This window comes from Notechis scutatus, chromosome 6 (genome assembly GCF_049901735.1).
Source record: "Notechis scutatus isolate UNSWTSFEM ecotype Mainland chromosome 6, rNotScu1.2, whole genome shotgun sequence".
Classification (NCBI taxonomy): domain Eukaryota; kingdom Metazoa; phylum Chordata; class Lepidosauria; order Squamata; family Elapidae; genus Notechis; species Notechis scutatus.
Genome location: NC_142014.1, coordinates 6,329,584 through 6,352,283, shown reverse-complemented (window position 1 = coordinate 6,352,283; position 22,700 = coordinate 6,329,584). Strand labels below are relative to the sequence as shown.

Genomic DNA, 22,700 nt, shown 5'->3' with positions numbered 1-22,700 from the left:
ACTCAAAAAGGCTACAGCAAGCCAAAGGCTTCCAGGCGTGAAGACTACACTTCCCAACAGGCATCGGGAACCCAGGTGATCACATGACCCTTCCTATTCGCAAACCTACCCTGCCGGCCGTGTCATAAAGATTGCGGCCGCCGCCCCCCTCTGGGGAAAACGGAAGGAGAGAGAGAGAGAGGTTGCGAAGCGCCATGGAGGTTGAGTGTGGGACCCCTGTCCTGTTTCTGCCTCAGCACCGAGAACAAGAGCGGAAACTGCAGCAAGAGAAGCTCTCCGGAGTGGTGAAGAGCGTCCATCGGCGCCTGCGCAAGAAATACCGGGAAGGTAATAAGGTTCAGGTCTTAATTCGCCCCCCCTTCACCCTCAAGGGAGCGGATTTTCACCGCGGGGTGAGGAAGAACGGGGTTCAGGGTCGGGTTCGCCCTCTTGTCCTTCGCTCCCCATCGCTTCGGAAGGGATTTGGGCCTGGGCACCGCCCACCTTTCTTCTCTCGGTCCTGGGACTTCATGAAGGCTGAGCAAAGGAGGAGGAGGAGGAGGAGGACGGTGGGCCTTCAGCCTGTGCGGGGAGGGAGCGGGGTCGAGTCTCCTCTCGTGTAATGTGGAAAACGGTCAAAGAAAAATAACTCCAATTCCCTTTTGAAGGCAAAAGGGGGACGTTATAATTGAGAATTTCCGGAAAACCATTTGATTTGGGTCGGGCAGAATTTAGCTTCACATTTCAAAGCTAAGTGATTTTCGTTCTGTGAAGTACCTTACTCCTAAATAGCACACCTTTCTTTTTTTTTTGTAAAGAGTGGCATTAACAGCAATTGGTGAGCCTTTTTAAAAGAAATACTGGAGCTAATTTTAGTAGGTGCTGGTGCTCTTTCTGAAAAGTGCTGGTACTCTTTCTGAAAAAAAGCAATGATGCAAAGATATTTGCTCGGAATATAAAAACTTGATTCCAGACCATAAATATAAAGTTATTAGGTTTCAAAAATACATGTATTATTATTAGGTTTTAAGATAGGGGGATTCAGATTTCATTGTGACAATCCTTTGGTTTATCTTGGGTGTTACTCTCAATTTTATTGACAGCTATCTGTAAGTGTGACTAAAATTTGTTTTAAAAACAAGGCACCCCAGAATTTTATGGAGTAGCGGAACAAACTCTTGTACAGTTCAGTTTTATTTTTATTTTTTATCTCAGAGTATTTCAGCCTGGGCACTTGAAATAATGGTGATTTAACTGACAAATTAGGAGGATAACCTTGAAAGCAAAACAAAAGAATATTGTAACACCTATTTTTCCCTTGAACAGATACTATAAACATGAGAAGTTTCTCATAGTTTCTAAAGCAGTCTTTAATAAAACTGTTCACCACAGCAAGTAAAATGGTCAGCCATCTCTTCAACCTTGAACTTTCAAAAAGTAACTAGAAATATATAAGGGCAAAAGAGATAAAAGGACTAGGGATGCTAGTACTGTGTTGGACCAACTCTTCATTGTCCCATACAATTTTGTTCCCATACTGGAAGTCTTTCTTTTCAGCATTAAGCCATTGAAAGGCATTAATAGCAAGAGGGCGTATTTACTTTGTAGATGTTTTCAATTTTTGAAAAAAGACTGTATTGGTAGTCTCAAGGCTAAAGTACTGCATTTGCTTTTTATGGGACAGCCCTTGAAAACACTCTGCAAATTGCCATTGGCTCACAATGTGATACATGAGTGGAGAGGAACTTCAACAATTATACTGGCTAGCAGTTGCTTTCTGAACCAAATTTAAGGTACATATTAGAATGGCCTATGGTTTCTGCTACAAATTCTAGGGTATATTGTGGATTAATTGTCATTGAATGAGACTGGCCTTAACATTGAAGAGGCAATTTAAAACCACTGTTTTAGTCAGGTTTTGAGGAATTTTTATATTGATATTTTAATTAATTATAATTAATTGTCTTGCTTTAATTGCAAATGCTTAGAGTCACTAGGGTTGGCAACAAGTACATGATTACATCAAATAAATATCACATTTTAAAGAAACCTTTAGAAACAATCATAGCCAGTGTACTTGCAGTGATAGGACTCTTTGTCAGGATGAAGATCAGCAAGATAATATTTTAAGGTACCTAAAAAACTAGATAACTTATTTATTTTAACTGATTTCCTATATGAAATTCAGGTTATTGTATCTGAAAAATAATCCCACAATTTAAAATATATTGGCTTTGTGGTTTTAGTATTACTTTATCTCCTGTCATTGTTCTATATTGTTTGCTTCTTATATGTTTTAAATAATAGAATAGAAATAGAATAGAATAGTTTCTTGGCCAAGTGTGATTGGACACACAAGGAATTTGTCTTTGGTACATAACAGAGGTGGTATTCAGCAGGTTCTGACCAGTTTTGGACAACCGGTAGTGGAAATTTTGAGTAGTTCGGAGAACTGGCAAATACCACCTCTGACTGGAGATTTTACATTATCATTCCCCTGCCACACCCACAGAACCGGTAGTAAAAAAATTTGAATCCTGAGAGTTTCCGGTTTGTCGGCTTCAGCGGCGGTAGGGATTCGCGAAGCTGCGCGATCCCTGCCGCGCTAGCCGTTTTGGGGCTCCGACCCGGACGGGTGCGGAGCAAGGCTGCCCTGCAGGGGTAGCTGAAGGTAAGGGGGATCCGGAGGAAGGGTCTGGGGGTGTTGCAGACCCCTCCTGGCCGGCAGAACCCCCTTTTACCAGGACGGTGCAGCGGCGGTCCGCAATGGCCGCCACAAAGAAGTCGACAGCCGGGCAAGTATGCGCAGGAGGAAGAAGAGAAAGTTATTGAAAGTGAAAGTTCTTCTTGGTCGACCCAGGGCTTTGAGATTTATCTAATTTAATTCCTGGAAAAGATGGTTTTTTGATGATTTTTTCCACAAGAGAAAAAAAAGCGGCTATTTTGAGGTGCTGAAAGGAAAGTTTACTCTCCTCCCGACGGAATTAAGCCGGAAGGGAGAGGATAAAGAAAATATATAAATTTGGATCTTGTTGGAGGAGATGCCTTGAAGATTTGAGGACAGAAATATAATTTTAATAAGGCTTTAAAATATAGATTTGGACTTTTTTTTTTTTTTGTTTGATACCACCCTGGAAGAGGAAGGGGAATTTTGGCTTGCTTGGATTTATTGAGGATTGTGGATTTTGGGATTGTTTTGCCTTTCTCTCGGAATATTTGGTTGGTGTAAGAAGAAAGAGGAATAAAGAAAAGAAAAGATTTATTTATAATGGCTTTCCTTTTTGAAGACCTGAGGGATGAATATGAGCAAATAAAAGCAGCCTGCAAAGATGGCATGGAAAAGCTTTTCTATTTCTAGAAATGGCGCTGGTCAATTACCAACAGACAATGGAACAGATGGAAACGGAAGAAGAACAACAAGGAAGAGACGAAGACGCCATCTTCATTGAATCCCAAAACTTATCTAAGGAAGAAGGAAGGAAGAGAGCAAGGAAAATGAAGGACTTAAGATCTAAAAAAACATTTGAGAAAGAGAAAAATATGATGCAAAGTAAATATAATGATAGCAAACAAGAGAAAAAGGGAACACAACAGAGAAGGGATCCCAGCAAGGCAGAGGTTAGAAGAAGAAGGGGGTAGGAAGATTTGGTGGGGGAAGAAAGAAAGGGGAAAGGCGGAGAAAAGCCTCAAAGCTTTAAAATTGGATGGGAGAAGAGGATTTTTTTAGAGACAAAGGATGAAATATAAATTTCTGTAAGAAAGATTCTGCTAAGGTACAGAAGATGGTATTGTAACATTTATATTTGAAATAGTAAATTAGAATGGTTTAAGATTTAATAAGAAATTAAAATGTTGAAGTTTTTAATAATGATTGATTTTTAAAATGTAATAAAATATCGAAGGAAAGGAGGATACAATGTATTTAAACATTTTTGGTGGATAGAATGTACCAAGCAGAACCAAATTGGGTATTTGTTATGTTGAATGTTAATTTTACTAACTTAGGGGAGGATAGAAAGGCATCATACTCTGATTAGTGATTTCAGGAGAAATTCTTTTTATTATAAGAAGAGATAGAGGGATAATGAATGGGCAAAAGATACAAATTTAATGATTTATTAAGATGGATTAAATAAGATAGAATTGTGAAGAGTGATATGCGCTATTATTTTAGCCCATGCAAAGAGAGGTAACTGGGGCCAAGGTACTTTACTAAAAGATTTTTTTATGTTTGTTTGTGTTTGTTTGTGTATTATGAGAATATTGGGGAAATTATTGTAGAAAGACAGGGAAAGATTTAATATGTAATGATTTGTTTGTTGTTGAAACTTTTAATAAAACTTGTTTTAAAAAAAAAAAAAAAAATTGAATCCCAGCACTGGTGCATAAGCTCTCATTGTACATAAAAAATACATTCATCAAGAACCATAAGATGCAACACTTAGTGATAGTCATAGCGTACTAAATAAGCAATCAAAATCATACTAGGAAACTAAATAAAACAATATAATCTTAAAAATACAAGCAACAAGTGTCAATTTATAAAGCATTCCTGGCTTGCTCTCGAGTTGCCATAAGAAGGAGGGGGGGCGGGAGCAGTTCAGTTGCTATGATCAGAAGCACATTCCACGCATACCTTTCTTCAGATTGTGTCTCAAGTTACCAGAGCCAGCCGGAGAGGTGTGTTTCTACAGCCCGCAAAAGTGCTTCGTTGGAGAATATGATTTATGACACACTCTGGGAGGAGAGGGGAAACAGGGTCATAGGTGGGCAGTAAATTATGTAGGGCAGAGCTGACTGCACTTGGGAAAAGTGCCGACATGTTTCTCCTAATAAATAATTGGATTTCTTTTTAAACTAGGCTTGAGGCTCATGAATTAATTAGAGCATCTGTCAGAACCTTGACAACCAGGTTATAGTCATAAGTAGAAGGAGATAGGTAATAGGAAGGATAAGAAGAATAATAGTAATGCAGCCTTAGTACATAGTTTGACAGCGTTGTGGGAATTAGTTGTTTAGCAAAATGATGGCATGCCAGGGAAAACTGTCCTTCTGTCTAGTTGCAATGCTCTAGAACAATGTTTTGAGGGTAGAAGTGAAAGAATTTATGTCTAGGATGTGAGTGGTCTGTAGATATTTTCACAGCCCTCTTTTTGACTTGTGCAGTATACAGGTCCTCAATGAAAGAAGGTTGGTAGCAATTGTTTGTTCTGCAGTTCTAATTATCTGTTGAAGTCTCTGTCTCGTTTTCTTTGCAGAGCCAAACCAGAAAGTTATAGTGTCAGCCCTAAAGGCCATCTTTCTCTTTGAATCTTCAGGGCTGCCATATTTAGTGCCTAGGCCTGCTGTGGGAAACTGGGAGTGGGGATGCATGAAGTGGGTAGAGATAGATAATCACAACAACATTTCTTTCTCTGAGAGTCAAAGACATTCAGCCTGCACCTGGAGAGGCATGACTGGGAGGCATCTCCAGTTGGGACTGTGGATAGATTAGACCATGTGATGGACATGTGGGAGCAGGGGAAGGGACTTTGATTTTCCTTTGGGTGGGGAAAACCCGGGGGACTTTCAGATTTGGGTTTTCCCAGATGTGCCAATATGACATCTCTAATAAAGTGTAGTTTTGAGGAATTGCCTGCCTCGGAGTCTTACTTGGTTGGGGGTATTACTTGGAACCCTGACATTAACCCAAATCTTCTTTAAAACCTCAACAAGCTCCCTGCTTAGGGTGCTGTCCAGGGTCCTGAGCCCTGAGAGCCGATCCAATTTCCAGGAGGAAAGATGGAGGAGAACACAACAACTACAGAGGAAGCCACTGGGACTGGCTCAGAGGTCATCATTGAAACCATCTACTCCCCTTCTGAATCTCTGGTGGCAGCAGTGGCCGCGGAGGCTGAGCGCTGGCGGGACACCTGGCCCAAAGAGCTGGCATCAGAGCATGTCGCTCAGCTGGATCCTTCCCTATGGGGTGAAGCCACAGGAGCCACACCGCCTCAGGAGCTGGCATGTGGGGCGACACTGCAAAGACCTCTGATTGGAGCGAATAGGGCAGACCATGGAATAATGCTTTTGAATGAAGAGAATCCAGGCCTCCAGAGCCCAGTGATTCCAGGGAGTGGGGTCTCCCGCCACTGTTGCAGAGCCAGTCACTGGCGGGTCTTCCAGAGCGGTTTGACCAGCTCAGCATGGGCAGCGTTGCACAGCCTCTCTCCCCCCACCATCCTGCCCAGCTGGGTTTTGGCTCAACTCATGTTCACTTTCCTGCGCCCATGGACCGTGATAATCCAGAGTGGAGTGTTGGCTTCATTTCACTTGGCGCGAAGTGGATCGTACCTTAGCTTCCCCTGTCAGACCCGGGCCTCCGGGTTGCCAGCGCTCGCAGGAGTCGGCACCATGTAGCAGCAAGGGCCACTAGGCCAGGCCAGTCCAGGGCTTCAAGGAGACCCATTGGGGCTGCCAAGGTCCGACACCCCCCCATCAACTGATTGTCAGGCTGCCTCCCATCGACCAGATTCCCCCTGGGTGGGTGTTCTACCTCGGCCAGGGATGGGTGTAGTGCCAAGGGATGCCGGGCCCCATCCCTCAGCCAGCCCCCATCCCACAACCTGCACAGCCAGCAGCCCCTCCCTCACAGTTCCAAGCTACATTTGATGGAACCCCGGGAAAGCTGACCTACTTCCTCAACTGGATTTGGTGCTACATTGACTGCTATGGGGACCAATACCAGTCTGATCATGATATCGTGTCAGTGATTGCTGATAACATGAATGAGACTGGATAGCCAAACTACATGATCAGGGGGACCCAGAACTTGAAGACGCAGAAGAATTCATGTAGTTGGATCGGATTTGGTTTGAAGACACAGCCCACAGAGAGGAAGCCAAGGTGCAAATCAAAGCCCTGAAGCAAGCAGGCAGACCCCCAAAAGAACTTGTCTGGGAATTCCAAAATCTGGCTGGTAAACTCGGAGACTGGCCTGAACACCTTCTTGTTTATCACTTCAAAGAGGCCCTAGATCAAGACCTCAAGACAGGCTTGAAGCATCAGGGAGTTCCGGACCGCAAAAAAGACTGGTACAAGTTGGCAGTAGCCATGGACTTGGAAATCCACCTGCACCGGAAACCTACTGCAGAGAAACCAGCCAAAAGGACCCTGGGCTGCCGCATCCCTGCAAAGCCAGATGAACCACCGCAGCGGCATCACCAGGGACAATCAAATGTTACCAATGCGACCAACATGGCCACAAACCATCCGAGTGTCTGGTGCCCGCTCTGGTTCCTCAGCTCCGGACTCCATCCGCATCCTGAAGAAGGAGAATCCCAAGGAAAACACTAGACAAAGGAAAAAAATATCCTGACAAAGTGTTGAGGTTCCTCCTCTTCCCGCTGGGATGGAGGAAGCTCCTACCACAGAAACCCCTCTGGGCTCCACCAATCGAAGCAGTGGGGAAGAAGACCCGATGGTAAGTACAGCCATCCGCCCCTTCTCTATCAAGTCCCAAATAGTACTGCCAGAGACTGGGGTCCAAGGAGACATAGAGGCAGTAATAGACACTGGCTGTACCAGGTGCCTGATCAGCCTTCCCATTGTCCAACAACTGGGTATAAAAGTGAAACCTCTATTGCACACCATATGCTTTGAACAGGTCGATGGGATGCTTATAGGCGGAGCCCTAGCCACTTTAGTCACGGAGCTCATTAGACTGGAGATGGGGCACCATCGGGAGCTAATACAGTTCATTGTAGCCCCCAAAATGACTGAGTCAATCATACCAGGACTTGTGTGGCTAGATAAGTGGGCCCCCACCATCACGTGGGAAGATGACCATTGAAAGCTAAGAATAGACATTGGCACACTGCCACCGATTCCACTCACTAAAGACAGCAGGTGCAGACAGCCCCAGACAGCCAGAAAGCGCTGCAATTGCTGCCAATTGCCTCCCTGGCTGCCCCCAGGTGCCCAAAGAATGTAGGAATCTGAAGGCTGTTTTTAATGAGCAAGACTACAACTTCCTCCCTCCCCACTGCCCCATAGATTGAGCAATTGAATACATACTGGGAGCCAAGTTACCAAAACCAAAAATGTACTCCATGACCCTAAAAGAGATGGAGAAAATACATTGACGCCAACTTAGCCAGGGGTTTCATTCAACCCGCCAAATCCTGTGCTGTTTAAAGAGAAAAAAGACAGAGTGTCAGCCTTCAAGATTTTCTCCCTTTGCTTTGCATCTTTCGGCTGTCATAAGTAACGGGGGGAGGAGGGGGGAAAATTATGGGAAGTGAGCTGGAGGTGTTACCAACTGAATTGTATAAACTGGGGGGGGGGATACATTCTTGCTTAGGTTTCTATTCCTTGCTTTCTCTTCTATGCTATGCACAGCTGCAAACCTTTATCAAAATATGCCAAGGTCAACGGACAGAAGCCTCAACATCACCTGGAGATGTCCACATGATGATATTCACAACTTTTAATTGGAAGAACCATTTGAACTATTGGGGGTGGGAACATTGCCATACTTTGTATATGTGACTTATGCGCCCATTTTCTCAGATTCAGAATTCTTTTGTTGCTACCACTTGACTTCCAGTAAAAGATATCTTTTCTCTAATTAAAAGAGTCTAAGTATTTCTTTCTTGGATTTTGAATGGAGCACCAGCTGACATTATTCTGAATCTCATACTACCAGCCCACCCGGAGAGATAATTCAATTTCTGGTCTGAACATCATGTCAAGTCCAGCCAGCGACCAAGAAGACCTGGGAGTCGGTTGGAAGGATCCTGAGAAAAAGCCTCCTCCAGGAGTGACCACTACCCGTCGGCGTGGAAGAGAGGAGCCATGGCAAGAGAAGGAAAGGAAGAACTTTTTACTAAATCAAGCCATGCATCTTCTAAATGAAGCCATCGGAGATCCTCAAACTGAACAAAGGTATGAGGGAGAGGAGGGGGAGGCAGCCCCAGCCAGAAGAAGCAGAGCAGCCACCCCCATAAATCAACCCGGGCTAGCGCAACAGGCAGCAGCAGCCCAGGGGGCCCCAGTGGGAGGAGTAATTGCCAGAAGACGGAGAACTCCAAAGGTGCCTCCGTTGGAAGTAAAATATGGGGGGGGGGATCTCAAGGAGTTAGGATTTTTCCTGGCACAAGTTTGGAGCCATATGGAGGAATGCGGAGGGGATTTTTCCTCAGAAGCAGCCAAAGTTAGATGTGTTACCAGGGCTCTGGAGGGAACAGTTGCAAAGTGGATGGTGACTTTGATTAATGATAATGCCCCTCAGCTGATGAATTATGACCTGTTCATGACAGCGCTGCGGGCCAGGTTTGAAGACCCACTTGCTGAACGTAAGGCCCGAATTAGCATGAAGACCATAAATCGGGCGGAGATCAGTGGCCGACTACACCCAAGAATTTAGAGAGCTGGCGTGTCATATTCGAGGCTGGTCCCAGGGAGCCCTGATATAAGCATTCAAAGATGGGTTAAATAAAGATGTATACCAAAGCTGCATTGCCAGAGACCCCAATGAGCTGCAGATGTACGTGCTGGCAGCAGAGGTGGAAATTGATCTAACCCGAAACAGACGCCGGGGGGGTTCTGGTTGGAGCAAATCCTCCCCACCCGTCCTCGAGAAGCCTTAAAACTCCAAAAGGGAGGGATGGCGACCCAAACCACGCTGACCAGGGCACACGGCGCCGGGCCGTGGACCAAGGGCCCGGAGGAGGAAGACCTTAAACCCTAGAAGTGCGCTGGGACAAGGTGAGGGTGCCCAAGGAGAGAGCTGGGAACCCAACCTTTCTGAGGGAATTGAAGACCCACGGGCCACAGGCCCTAACACGAGGGTCCCAGGCCAGGGCTCCCTGTTAGACTTGGGCCAGGCGGGCGGGGGAAAGGGCAGCAAGACCTTCCCAGCCTTCCAGAGGAGGGGGCCCGAGGACCCATGATGACAGGCAAGAGACTTTGGTTTTATGGGCCCTGGAGGCCCACAACTGGGCTCTGGAGCCCCGCCGATTGGAGGGGGGGACCAGCCGAAGGAGTCCAGACCCGACTGGCCCCCACGGGTACCGAGAAACTGAAGGGGGAGGAGAAAATTCCGGAGGAATATTGGGACTTAAAGGAAGTATTCAGTGAGAAGGCCTCGGATGAGCTTCTGTCCCATCATTCAACAGACTGTAGTATTGAAATTTTACCTGGGGTGAAACTCCCAAAACCGAAGCTGTACTCGATGACACCGCGGGAGCTAGAAGAGCTGCGGTCATTTATCGATAAGAATTTGGAACGTGGTTTCATCCAACCCGCTAGACCTCGGGTAGCGGCCCCAGTGTTGTTCCGTGAAAAGAAAGATGGCTCCCTTCGCTTATGTGTTGATTATAGAAACCTGAATGCTATTTCCGTGGAAAACGTGTACCCCCTTCCCTTGATGAAGGACATGTTGGCTCACCTGGCCAAGGGGAAAATTTTTACGAAGCTCAACTTGAGAGAAGCGTACTACCGAGTTCGAATTAAGGAAGGGGATGAATGGAAAACTGCTTTCAACTGCCCGAAGGGTTGTTTCCAATTCAACATTCTTCTATTTGGCCTACAGGGGGCCCCAGCAGTATTCATGCAAATGATCAATCAAGTGTTACATGAACATTTATACAAAGGGGTTTTGGTTTACCTTGGTGATATCCTTATCTACACGGAGACTCGTGATGAACATGTGAAACTAGTGCGGTCAGTTTTGGAAAAACTCCGAGCCGCTAAGCTGTATGCAAAATTGTCCAAGTGTGAATTCCATCAGGAGAAAATTGACTATTTGGGTTATTGCATCTCAAATGAGGGCATAGAAATGGATCCGGGGAAGGTTCGTGCCGTGTTGGAATTGGCCCCTCCACACACCAGGAAACAACTTCAGAGTTTCTTGGGATTCGCCAATTTTTACCGACAATTTATCCCAGCTTTTGCGAAGATAGCACTGCCTATCACAAACCTCCTAAAAACCAAAGGGGAGGTGAAACCAAAGCCTAGTAAGCCACTGGAATGGTCCATGGAATGTCAAGCTGCCTTTGAAAAGCTGAAACGACTGTTCGCTGCTGAACCAGTGCTCAAGCACCCGGACATGGATGCTCCTTTTGTGATCCAAGCCGATGCGAGTGACCTAGCAGTTGGAGCAGTGTTACTGCAAGCAGATGAGATGGGGACTTTACAACCATGTGCATATACTTCCCGTAAATTATCTGAAACCGAGAGGAGATGGGCCGTCTGGGAAAAAGAAGCTTTTGCTGTTCACTGGGCCCTGTTAACTTGGAGACATTTCTTGGAAGGAGCAAAGCACCCATTCGAGGTGTGGACTGATCATAAAAATTTGGAGCCATTAAGGTTAGCCAGCCTGTGCCTCCTTACCTGCAGGGTAGCCTTTCTTGTGGTCATTACCTTGGCCAGACGAATATCTGAACTGGCAGCCCTCTGTATAAGGGAGGACCTGTGCATATTTCATTCAAACAGGGTGGTTCTGTGGTTGGATCCCTCCTTTCTTTCCAAGGTTAATTCCTTGTTCCACAGAACACAGGAAATAATCTTGCCAGACTTCTGTCCGGGCCCGACTCATGCCCTGGAGAAGAAGTGGCACATCTTGGATGTTAGGAGGGTCTTCCACGTCTACATGAAGAGAACAGCATCTTTTAGGAAGACAGAATCCCTATGTGTTTCCTTCCAACCCTCTATGCTGGGTAACAAGATTACCGCATCAACTGTAGGTCAGTGGATACGGGCATGCATTGCCAAAGCCTACAAGCTTCATGCTCTCCCATTGCCTTGGCGAGTGACTGGCCATTCCACCAGAAGTGCGGCCACAATGGCGGCGTGGATGATACAGGCCTCTATCAAAGAAATCTGTCAAGCAGCTACATGGTTCTTGCAACTCCATTCATAAGGCACTACAAACTGGACACCTTTGTATCACCTGAAGTGGCCTTTGGCAGGCCAGAGGGTGCACACAGACCCAGGAACTCCGGACTAGATCGCTGCCCACCCTTAGGACAAGCTAGCTTTGGTTTGTCCCATTCCTAGATTCTCTCGTCAGCACACCGGAGAAGGGGAGTTCTATTTGGCTTCATGCTTAGTGACAACCTCACAAAGTTTTTTTTTCTTCCTTCAGCATTTCCACACAGCCACTTGGGTGTGGTAGCTCAGATATTTGATACCCATCTTAATCAGGGGAGATTTTGCAGGTATATAACATCTGTCTGAAGATCAAGAAAGTGGGTGAAGCCAGGAAGCTGAAGCTGAATTCATATGAAACACTATGAATTGGTAGTTCTGAGGCCCGGGAATTAAGCTGCCTTTACTGCTTTTGCAGCACCAGGCCTAATTCAAGTTATTAACTGTCATCTACAATCAGTGGCGCCCAACCTTTTGGGCACCAGGGACTACTACTGTGAAGGATTGTTTTTCCACAAACCAGGAATGGGTATGGTTTCGTGCGCTGCCTGGATCCTACGCATGTGCAGATGGGGCTTTGCTCACTTGCACAGCCTGGTTCCTGGCAGGCTGTAGGCCAGGAGTTGGGGACCCCTGCTTTAAATGCTTGAGGAGTCAAATACTTTTTAAAAAATTATCTCCCAATATCACCCAACTCCTGCATTAAAATCAATAGAGAAGCCCATTTTTAAAAAACGAATGGGTTCAATTTACAGTATGATGATAAGGGCCTCCAAGATGGCAACTCCCAACTATGAAACTAGTTCCTATGTTTCCACGCTATTCTTTTAATCAATTCGCTGAAGACATGCCTATTTAGTTGGCTGTTTGTACTGAACAATTGCTTCAGCTTCTTAGATATTTTTTTTTAAATGAACTTTAATTTTCATGCTTAACTTTTTAAATTATGTTTTCTTTTATTCTTTTGAATGCTGCATGGACCTTACTGGGGAAATAGATAAAAATCTAAATAATACTTTCTTTTAATTGGATACCCTGTGTGTGTATGCGTGTGATGATTTTCTCACACACAGGGACACACACTGTTCAGTGGAACCAGTTGCCTCGTGATGTTCCTCCACTGTTAAGTCAGCCAGTTTGGGTTGGTTGCAGGTGAAGACCAAATTGAGCTGTAGCAATCGGCCATGTCAGGTTATTTGTGAATGCCTTGAAATGACTAACTCCTGATCTCAGGCCTTAGCTGAGCCTGAGATTTTGCACTCTTGCTATATAATCTTCAATGTCAGTTTTGCTGCTGTGATGAGAAATTTCAAGAAATGATGGTTGGCGTAATAGTTTGTCATGCTAATAATTTGGTATGTACAGTGTGCCTGCTAAGAAAAGCAAATCAAGTAAATGTTTTTGATAAGGGAATTACAAATCTTTCACCAAGCATGGAAGGAAACATGAAGGAATTACTTCTATTTTTAAAAATTCTTCACTTCAGAGTTCATGGCACAAAATGTTTCAGGCATAAACACCACCACAGGAAAAGAGCTTTTTATTGCTGATATCCTAATGGGTATATTCATATCCTCAAGTAAGCCTTAGAAGGGGTAGGTAGAATTGTATGGATCAGTTATTTTATAACATCACATTATATAGTGAGTTTTGTTAAGTAGAAAATATATTGGAATATACTGTAGCCTTACCTCTTTTCACAATTTCTTTTACAGTGAAGTTTTAATAGCTGTTTTCATATTATGTATGTGTGTTTTTGTTTAGTGGGTGACTTTGATAAAATATGGCGTGAACATTGTGAGGATGAAGAAACTCTCTGTGAATATGCTGAGGCAATGAAAAACTTGGCAGATAATCACTGGACTAAAACTTGTGAAGGAGAAGGTCGCATTGAATGGTGCTGCAGGTAAATCTTTATATAGTCTAAGGAAAGAAAATACTGCATAATATTAAAAATGTTTCGCAGCCTTTTTGGAAGATAGTGGGAGTACTATAAATTTCCAGTTTTGAAAGATGTGTTTTGTAATCTGAGTGTATGGAAAAAGTGCTTGAAGAGCTCCAACTATCCATCTATAGTCTTAATGTATGCCTTTCTTGATTATTTCTGATCATTCTGAGAGGGATGGCTGAATGGGTCCAGAAGGTTATTAGTGTCTAAAAGAAAAAAAAAACATAGTGAAGTAGAAATTTGTGAGACATTCTTGAGAAAAGTTTAATTGGACCTAAACATTAATAACAACTATCAACCAGCTATGCATTTTCTGTTTTTAGCCTAAGTATAGCAATCAAATGAGGATAATCCAGTTCCAGATATTCTTGAATAAAACATTATCTTTACCAAAAGTGAACTGTAAAAACATAATGCCCACCAGTTTTTTAATTACATTGTCCCAATTCTTGACTTTTGGTTGTACTTGCTTGAGAGTTGAAATTCTAAATATATGGAGAGTTTCAGATTGTTATTCCTGATCAAAATTCTATAGCAGGGGTGTCAAACTCGATTTCATTGAGGAGCATGTGTGTGTGTGTGTGTGTGTGTGAGACCAGGGTGGGTGTGGCCAGCTCAACGTCACTCATGTCAGGGGCACGTATGGCGGCCTGGGCGAGTGGAGGAAGGCAAGACCAGGGAGAGCACCAAACCCATCTTCCAGAGGAGCCTCCCCATCCCATCCCTCAGGCCATATGGAGGACCCCAGACTGCGATGCAGGTTGTCCAGAGCCCTAGGCAGTGGAGGGCAAGTGCCCATTCCTCAAACTCCTGGGGCACTGGGACCCCATAACCCAGCCCGGTCCTGTGGAAAGTAAGCCCAGCTGCACTTACCTCCTCGAGGCTGCTGCTGTTCTCTCTCTCCTTGGCCCGGTTTCTCATGGTGTGTGCGGGAGGGCAAAGTGTGTGATCAAATGCCAGTTTTACTAGTAGTTCTTTTTGCTAGTACTCTGCCAGTGAAAATGGAGCTCTGGAGGGCCGTGTTCTGTTTCAACTGTGGTGGCCTCCTGCAGTGATCTGCCAGTGAAAACGGAGCTTGGGAAGGCCGCGCACAGCCCTGAGCTCTGTTTTCACTGGCAGAGGCACCATGGGTCAGTCTGCTGTTTCCAGGGCAGCCCCATGGGCCAGATCTAAGCACCCCGCGGGCCAGATCTGACCTACGGTTGAATTTGACACCCTTGCTATATAGTATGTATTAGGCTTAGGTTCTGCACAAATCAAAACTTAATATAAAGATCTGTATTCAGAGAAAGATTGGGTGTTATGATGAAAGTCAGTTTGGTATAGTGGTTAAATCACTCAGCTAAAAAGTGGGAGACTGAGTTCTAGCCTTGCCTTTGCCACAAAAGCCAGCTGGGTGTCCTTGGGCCAGTCAGTCTTAGTCTAAATCACCCCCAATGTTGTGGGGAAAATAGGAGAAATATGTTGTATATATTCACCACCTTAAATTACTGTAAAAACAATAAAGGGATCCAAATAAATAAAATAGATTTTTTGTTAACCATTTGGCAACTTTAAATACCTACAATTGTAATATTCTATTAATCCAGTTGTGTGCATTAGGACTGAAAATCATGAGAGTTCATTTTTTATTTTCAAATTTGGTTTCAAAAGTAATTTGGAGCTTGTGCATTATCCTGTGGCACTGAACCTGTAATGTCCTACAGAATCCCATACAACAGGGGTGACAAACTTGTGGTGTCATGGCAGCGTGACGTGATGTATCGGGACTTTTTTCCCCTTCACTAAACCGGGTGGGGGCAAGGCCAGCATATGATGCATCCGGTCGACAAGCCGCGAGTTTGACACCCCGCCATACAGTGTTGTCTTTCATGCTTTCTAATATGTACATAAAGCCATTAGTGAACCTACTTTATGAGTTCTGTGGCACAGACACAGGAATTTTATAAAGGTAGTTTTCAATTTACAGCCACAATTGGGACCAGAATTTCTGTTGCAAGCAAGGCAGTTAAGTGAGTCACACCCAGTTTAATGACCTTTTTTGGCAAAATTGTTAAATAACCATGGTTGTTAAGTGACTCATGCAGCCTTTAAGGGAATCTGACTTCTTCTATTGACTTCATCAGAAACTGGCTGGCAAAGTTGCAAATGGTGATCATATGACCCCAGGAGGCTGCAATTATTGTAGATACATGCTGGTTGCCAGGTACCTGAATTGGGAATGCTGCAACAGTCATAAGTGCAAGAACCGGTTGTAACTCATTTTTTTCAGTGTCATAGTAAGTTTGATCACTAAACGTATGGTTGTACGATGAGGACTACCTAATATTCTTTAATGTGCAATCATTTTAAAGAAATAATAATTATTTTTCATTCCTAGATGACTTAAGAAATAAACTATGTTTTCTAGAAACAGTAATTTGCTATAGAAAATAGTGCTAAAGATGCATAGGGAAGAACAATAATGAAGAATAAAGTGGAAAAAAAGGGGAAATAATGAGATCCATGCAATTCTACAGTACTGCATGAGTCACTGAAAGAATTATACAATACTGAACAGTTTCTGTGGTTATTTCAGCATTTAGCTTAAATCCAATTGTTAATTTTATATGCATTTTGATGAAGTATATTTAAATTACACCATTGTAATATGGAATAATTACAGTGTTTTAGACAAGGGTCGCCAACCTTTTGGACCCGTAATTTTAAATCCCAGGGACCACTAACCGGTTCTATGGGCGTGGCCTAATTTGTGGGTGTGGCTTGGTCATGTGACTGGCTTGTATATAAATACATACAAGCATGGCTTGTATATAAATAATACAAATGTTTATATAAATATTGAAACTTTTATAAAAAAGAGCAACTTTTACCCAAAAGCAGGCAGACAGATTGAGTTGCTCACAGAATCAGAGATTCATTCAGAGATCTATCTATCTGCCATTGGCTAGCTCAATCTGTCACATAAAATTTGCTTGCAAATTCATAAAATTATAACTCATAAAATTAATGCACAACACACCATGTATGTAAATATTGTTTTTTTTATTAAAAAAAGAGCAACTTTTACCCAAAAGCAGGCAAAGCAGGCAGGCAGATTGAGTTGCTCCCAGAATCACAGATTCATTCAGAGATCTATCTGTCTGCCATCGGCTAGCTCAGTCTGTCACATAAAATTTGCTTGCAAGCAAACTCACAGAATTAACTCACAACACACCATGTATGTAAATATTGATTTTTTTATAGAAAGAAAAGAGCAACTTTTACCCAAAATCAGGCAAAGCAGGCAGGCAGATTGAGTTGCTCACAGAATCATGCATTGATCTATCTGCCATCGGCTACCTGAGTCTGTCACATAAAGTTTGCTTGCCGTGAGTCTGCACTGAATAATAGAACCTTCAGTCCTAAGGGAGGTTCGGCTCTGCTTAAAAGCAGAGCCGAAGATCTAAAGACTAGCTAGAAAGCAAGAAATCCAACCATTTCCTGCTCCCTAGCTAATCTAAATCTCCCGGCACAGCAGAACAGATGATGGTCGGGGGAGGAAAAATAGCAACTTAGCAGGCAAGTTTGCCGGGTAAGGAATGAGTGGGCGGGGAGGGTTCCTGCGGGCCATGTGGGTGGCGCAGTCTTGTGTTTCTGCTCAGCCTGGATTAATTGCTTTGGGGGGTGCTCTGGGGGTGACATTTCTCTGCGGCCCACCAAAATTTTCTTGTGGACCACCAGTGGGCCACAGACCACCGGTTGGCAATCGCTGTTTTAAACCATGGGTGTAATAGAATACCACAGGAGCATGTTTGTTTAAAACTATCTGCCTTTCTTTCCTTAAGTGTATCCCGGGAATATTTTCAAAATGGTGGAAAACAGAAAGCATTGGAAAAAGATGAGAAAAGAGCAGCTCTTGCTTCTAAAAGCATTCAAACTATCAGCATTGATCCAAGTTCAAAAATGGAAGTTTCTACTGATAGTTCAAGCCATAGTTCTGTAACAGATGAGTAAGTGTCTAATTAGGATGTGATTATGAACAGGAAGTTAATTTTTGTAATATACTTTGAATTTATTAACTTAAATAAATAAGACTTGAGCACTATTGTGTGATCTAGATTTCCTCTTTAAAACCGGTGTGATTTAAATGCTTAGCTTTGGTTGGTTTATATCTTCTCATAGAGCATATACAACATACTTATACAACCAGTTACTCTTTCTTATTAGGAATAGGTTTTATGGCTCTCTAACAACAATAAAAAATATTACCATTGTCAAACTAAAGTTTTCAGATTTCATTGGGAAAAGCATGACAAATTGTTATTAATAGATTAAATACCTCTTTTATATAGCATGGCTATAATGTCTTGTATAGAATTAAAATATTCTGAAGCAAGCAGCCAATTTAGATGAAAAATATAGGATATTTTGTTAGAACGTCGTATAATCATAATATGTATATATGCAGCTAGGCAAATAGTTTCTTATATTAGAACTTCAAAAAACAGATTTTCTTGTTACATACATAGTTGCTAAATTGGAGACCATGTTGCTAAATATGTATGTCATGAGCCAGAAGTTCACTGAATCTTCCATATCTTTCAAAATTTGACATGTTCTGTTGTTTGAATAAAAACCCAGTTCAAACACCACCTTATTGATTACCTGAAAGATTAAAAAGAAAAATATTTTTATGCAAATCTCACTCATTAATTCTGAAACTGCAACATATTTACTATTTTATATAGAATTTCCATGATTAAGATTGTGGGGATTCTGAGATAGATTTCAATTTTTTTCCCTTCCACTTAGATCGCTACATCCTTCAGGAAAGATAAGATTACTTGATGTTGGCAGCTGTTTTAATCCGTTTTTGAAGTTTGAAGAGTTTTTGACTGTTGGTATTGATATTGTCCCAGCTGTTGAGGTATGAAATATTAACAATGCAAATCATAAAATGCATTATTCAACGATTGCTAATCTTCCAATTCCCTTTTGATTTAATATCTGCTAGCATAGTTTTTAGATTGAAAGTGAATATTTTAATAAATAGTTAAGTTCAAAGTATGGACATATGACTGAAAACTTCATCTTTATTAGTGTATATCCAAAGCCATTGCTTAAGTTATAGAACGGTTAAAGTTTGAATACTCCGTGATGTGTCAAATAGTTGGATTTTACACACCTTACATTACCTGAAACCAACGCATGCTACTTGCTTACCTTAAAAAATATTATACTCAGACAAAATAAGTGTAATTAATTGATCAATGAAAAATTCTATTACTGGTTTTAAGAATTATTTTAACTCATCTTATTTACTTATATACCAAGTATATAATTGCCTCTGTATTTCTTCCCCCAGAGTGTCTACAAATGTGATTTTTTAAACCTTCAGATTCATCAACCTCTTCAACTTGCACAGGATGCTATTGATGCTTTTTTGAAACAGTTAAAGAATCCTATTGATTCCCTGCCCGGAGAACTATTTCATGTTGTGGTCTTTTCCCTCCTCCTTTCTTATTTCCCTTCACCCTATCAGCGATGGATATGTTGTAAAAAGGCCCATGAACTACTCGTATTAAATGGATTGCTCCTTATTATCACTCCTGACTCTTCCCATCAGAATCGCCATGCTATGATGATGAAAAGCTGGAAAATTGCTATTGAATCTTTAGGGTTTAAACGTTTCAAATACTCAAAGTTTTCTCATATGCATTTGATGGCGTTTAGGAAAATCTCACTCAAAACAACTAGTGACTTAGTGAGCAGGAACTACCCAGGGATGCTATACATTCCCCAGGATTTTAACACTGTGGAAGAGGAGGAATTTTCTAACAATTCCTGCTATATCCGATCAGATGTTGAAGATGAACAACTGGCCTGTAGCTTCATGGAGCTTCCAGACGCTCCTTATGATTCGGACTCTGGAGAAAGCCAGGCTAGCTCAATACCCTTCTATGAACTAGAAGATCCTATATTGCTTCTAAGTTAACATAACAATTAAATCTGCTTCAGCATCCAAATTCCCTTTCCCGTAAAACTAATTTTGCTAAATTGACATCTACTCTGCACATGAAGTATTTACAAAAAAAAGAAATGCTAAAGTTTTTGAAAACTTGCTATTTTTTTGTACTTATAAATTTTAAAATGTATTCTTGTATTGAAAAATTAACATGTGTTTTATGCTGAATGGCTCATGCCATAGCATGAACAGGGTTTACTTAGTAATATTCTAGAAAGTTACCATTCCCTTCCAGTGCTGTGAACTGTGATTATGCATTCTATGCTGATGTGCCCTGGTTTGATATTTTTAATGCTTTTGATTGAGATTAGTGACAACATTTCTCAGAGGTTTGCACAAAATAGATGATATGCACTGTTAAATGTCTAAGAAATATATTTAGAAAGCTTTGTTAGTCTTGAACTTGAACAAAGATTTTGCTTGATTTAATGTTGATCTGGTGAGTGAAAATAATTCCAAAATGATTTCACTTAAGTTGTATTTACAACTGGAGCACTTTCACAAAATACAGATTCTGTTACTGTTCAATTCAGTGAATAATATATAATACACATAAACATAAACAGGTTTTTTTAATTACCACACAATTTGTGTATTCATGCCATTGTTTCAATTTCACTGCTTTACCAAGTTTTTTAAATCAAACTAATATGTTTATCCTAAACATATGTAAACATTTTAGGGAATGGGAGAAAAATAGAAGATTGTTGTTTAATTCTCTGTCTAGATGCCAGGTTAGATAGCTAATCTTCATATAAAGATACAATGTTCAAAAAAATAAGATTAATTTCATTTATTCTGTTTAAAAATAATATATTTTGTTTTAAGAACAACCCCAACATTTCCATTCTTAGCTGCCCCAGAAAGTTACATTCAAATATCTAAAGATCATTTTCCTGATTTAATAGATTAAATAATTTATGTTTGCAAATCTGAATGAGGATGTAACCAATATAAATTTGAAATAAACAAAAGAAAAATCTAAAAAACAAAATAGTTTTACAGTTTCAGAAATATTCATATTAACCATTCATTTCAGGAATACCACTTCTTAGTCTGAAAGGGAAGTGATTATTTATGAAAGCTATTTTTTTAAAAAAATGACAATGCTTTACCACTATTTTTTTTTGCATGAAAGTTGCACAAAGATTTGGTTTTTTTCCTTATGTGTTGAATTCATGGTATAAACCTTATACGTTAAACCTTATCTAAATGCATTCATTGGTGAGACATGAACTAAATAAAAGACTGCAATGTGTAGCTCTTAATCAGATTTGCAAATCATTTACCCCAGAGATAAAGCAAAAGCGGAGGTGTGGATGAACTATATATATAAAGCTTGTAGCCAACATGCTACGTCTAAGCAACTTTTTAAATGGCCTTTGAATAAAAGTATATGCTAGCCAAACAAAAGTTGCCTACTTCTAATTTAAGAATTCTTTTAACTAGAATTTAAAAGCTTTCTCCTTTTATATTGTTGGACTAGTTTAAAAATACGTTAGCTTTATCCCTCTTCCCATAATATTGTTTCCAGAATATGCATGATGTACTGTTTAATTAGCAAAAAGTTCTCAAAATTGCATAGTACGATACATTTATGTTGTGTATATATATGTGGTAATGTTGTTTTCCAACTCATTCTGATGCCTGATCCAGTTCAAGATATATGTAGATGAAATAGGTTCAAGTTTGAAGGGTAGATATTGGCCAGTAATACCTGATAACTTTGTGAAAAGTATGGTGTTTTTTTCCTGAATGTTTGTGGATACGGTGATGTTTTAAACTACTTGCTATGTTTTACTGGATATATTTTCACTGGATATACAAATTTCAAGATAGCTATATAGATCTGTCAGATGTTCCAAGAAGGGGTTCTTGGAAACACCAAGGGGTTAATCTAGGGTTAACAAGGAAGATACCCTTTTCAAGTGTACCACAAAATGTCTCAATTTTTTCTTTTATGTTCTCAGAGCACATCAGGAGAAATGTGTCATATCAACTGTTTTCTGGATAGCGTTAATGTATACTATTTCATTCAGTTTGTCTTTAATGATCAAGAGAGCATAACTGCTACTGTTACATTATTAATAAAGAATTTGAGACTATAAAATCATATTTTATAACAAAAGCCATAATAATGCTTGGTTACATTTATACACAATCTTGAGAACAACTGGTTATACAGATCAGTACTAACATAATACCAAAAAGATTTCTCCCATATCAACCAAATAATACCGTGCTCTGGAAGACACTGAGTTAGCATTCTGTGGGTTGCTTTATTGATTGTACTCTGATTTTTATTTTTAAACATGTTTACAAACTCGTGTAATGTTGGAATCTAGCCAATAGTAGCTTATTCAACAATTGAGATTAAACTGACTTCTTATACCTCTTTGGAAATATTATTAACCTTCAGTTCTTTAGGATTTTCATATTTCTGTGTTTAAAAATATTAATACCAAGCATCAATTGCAGTTCATTCAATCTGGTGTATTTGTTCTTCATTAAAATGTTGAACTCTTATGTACTTCCAGCATCTATGAACAAGTTTGCCTTTTGTCATTAGACTAGTTTTATTGCTTTTGTTCAGATTGTTTTGTTCAAGGAGAGGAATAACACTGGTCATGTTTAAGAAATTTATAAAGTAGTACAATGAAAAAAATGATTTGTAAAAAGGGTTTGATGCAGCAGTCTATTTCTCATTTTATCAGTCCTCAGCAATAGCCATGTTGGTTCCATGCTTCTGTTTGAAGCATGCTCAGGCATAGAAACACTGGCTTGAAGGTATTTACTGTATGCTATTCACTTTTCTGAGACTTAAATCTACTTTTAACTATTGTCATATGCGATTCT

General features: G+C 41.2%; 1 protein-coding gene and 1 long non-coding RNA gene across 3 annotated transcripts in view; one reads left to right on the top strand and one right to left on the bottom strand.

Moving 5' to 3' along the window:
* Window positions 1–141, bottom strand: part of LOC148130110 (uncharacterized) — a 35,807-nt gene extending 35,666 nt beyond the window's left edge. The window contains exon 1 of the long non-coding RNA XR_015750257.1: window positions 110–141. This is a non-coding gene — a long non-coding RNA (uncharacterized LOC148130110). The remainder of the gene's footprint in view (window positions 1–109) is intronic.
* Window positions 78–22,383, top strand: SAMTOR (S-adenosylmethionine sensor upstream of mTORC1). 2 transcript variants are annotated; one of them, XM_026669101.2, is made up of 5 exons: window positions 78–327; window positions 13,654–13,795; window positions 17,665–17,829; window positions 18,632–18,746; window positions 19,185–22,383. In XM_026669101.2, the coding sequence occupies exons 1-5, from the start codon at window positions 195–197 to the stop codon at window positions 19,812–19,814; spliced, it is 1,185 nt and encodes a 394-aa protein (XP_026524886.1). In that variant the 5' UTR covers window positions 78–194; the 3' UTR covers window positions 19,815–22,383. The 2 variants fall into 2 exon arrangements, with proteins under 2 accessions (XP_026524886.1, XP_087825412.1); XM_087969286.1 differs by having other exon boundaries at window positions 308–613.
* The last annotated feature ends 317 nt before the right edge of the window (window positions 22,384–22,700 follow it).

What these genes read in the sequence shown, in the direction of transcription:
- SAMTOR (XM_026669101.2), top strand. Translation starts at nt 195, where the DNA reads ATGGAGGTTGAGTGTGGGACCCCTGTCCTGTTTCTGCCTCAGCACCGA. An exon ending in CGCATTGAATGGTGCTGCAG is followed by an intron (nt 13,796 to 17,664) that starts GTAAATCTTTAT and finishes TCTTTCCTTAAG; the next exon opens with TGTATCCCGGGAATATTTTC. An exon ending in CATAGTTCTGTAACAGATGA is followed by an intron (nt 17,830 to 18,631) that starts GTAAGTGTCTAA and finishes CCTTCCACTTAG; the next exon opens with ATCGCTACATCCTTCAGGAA.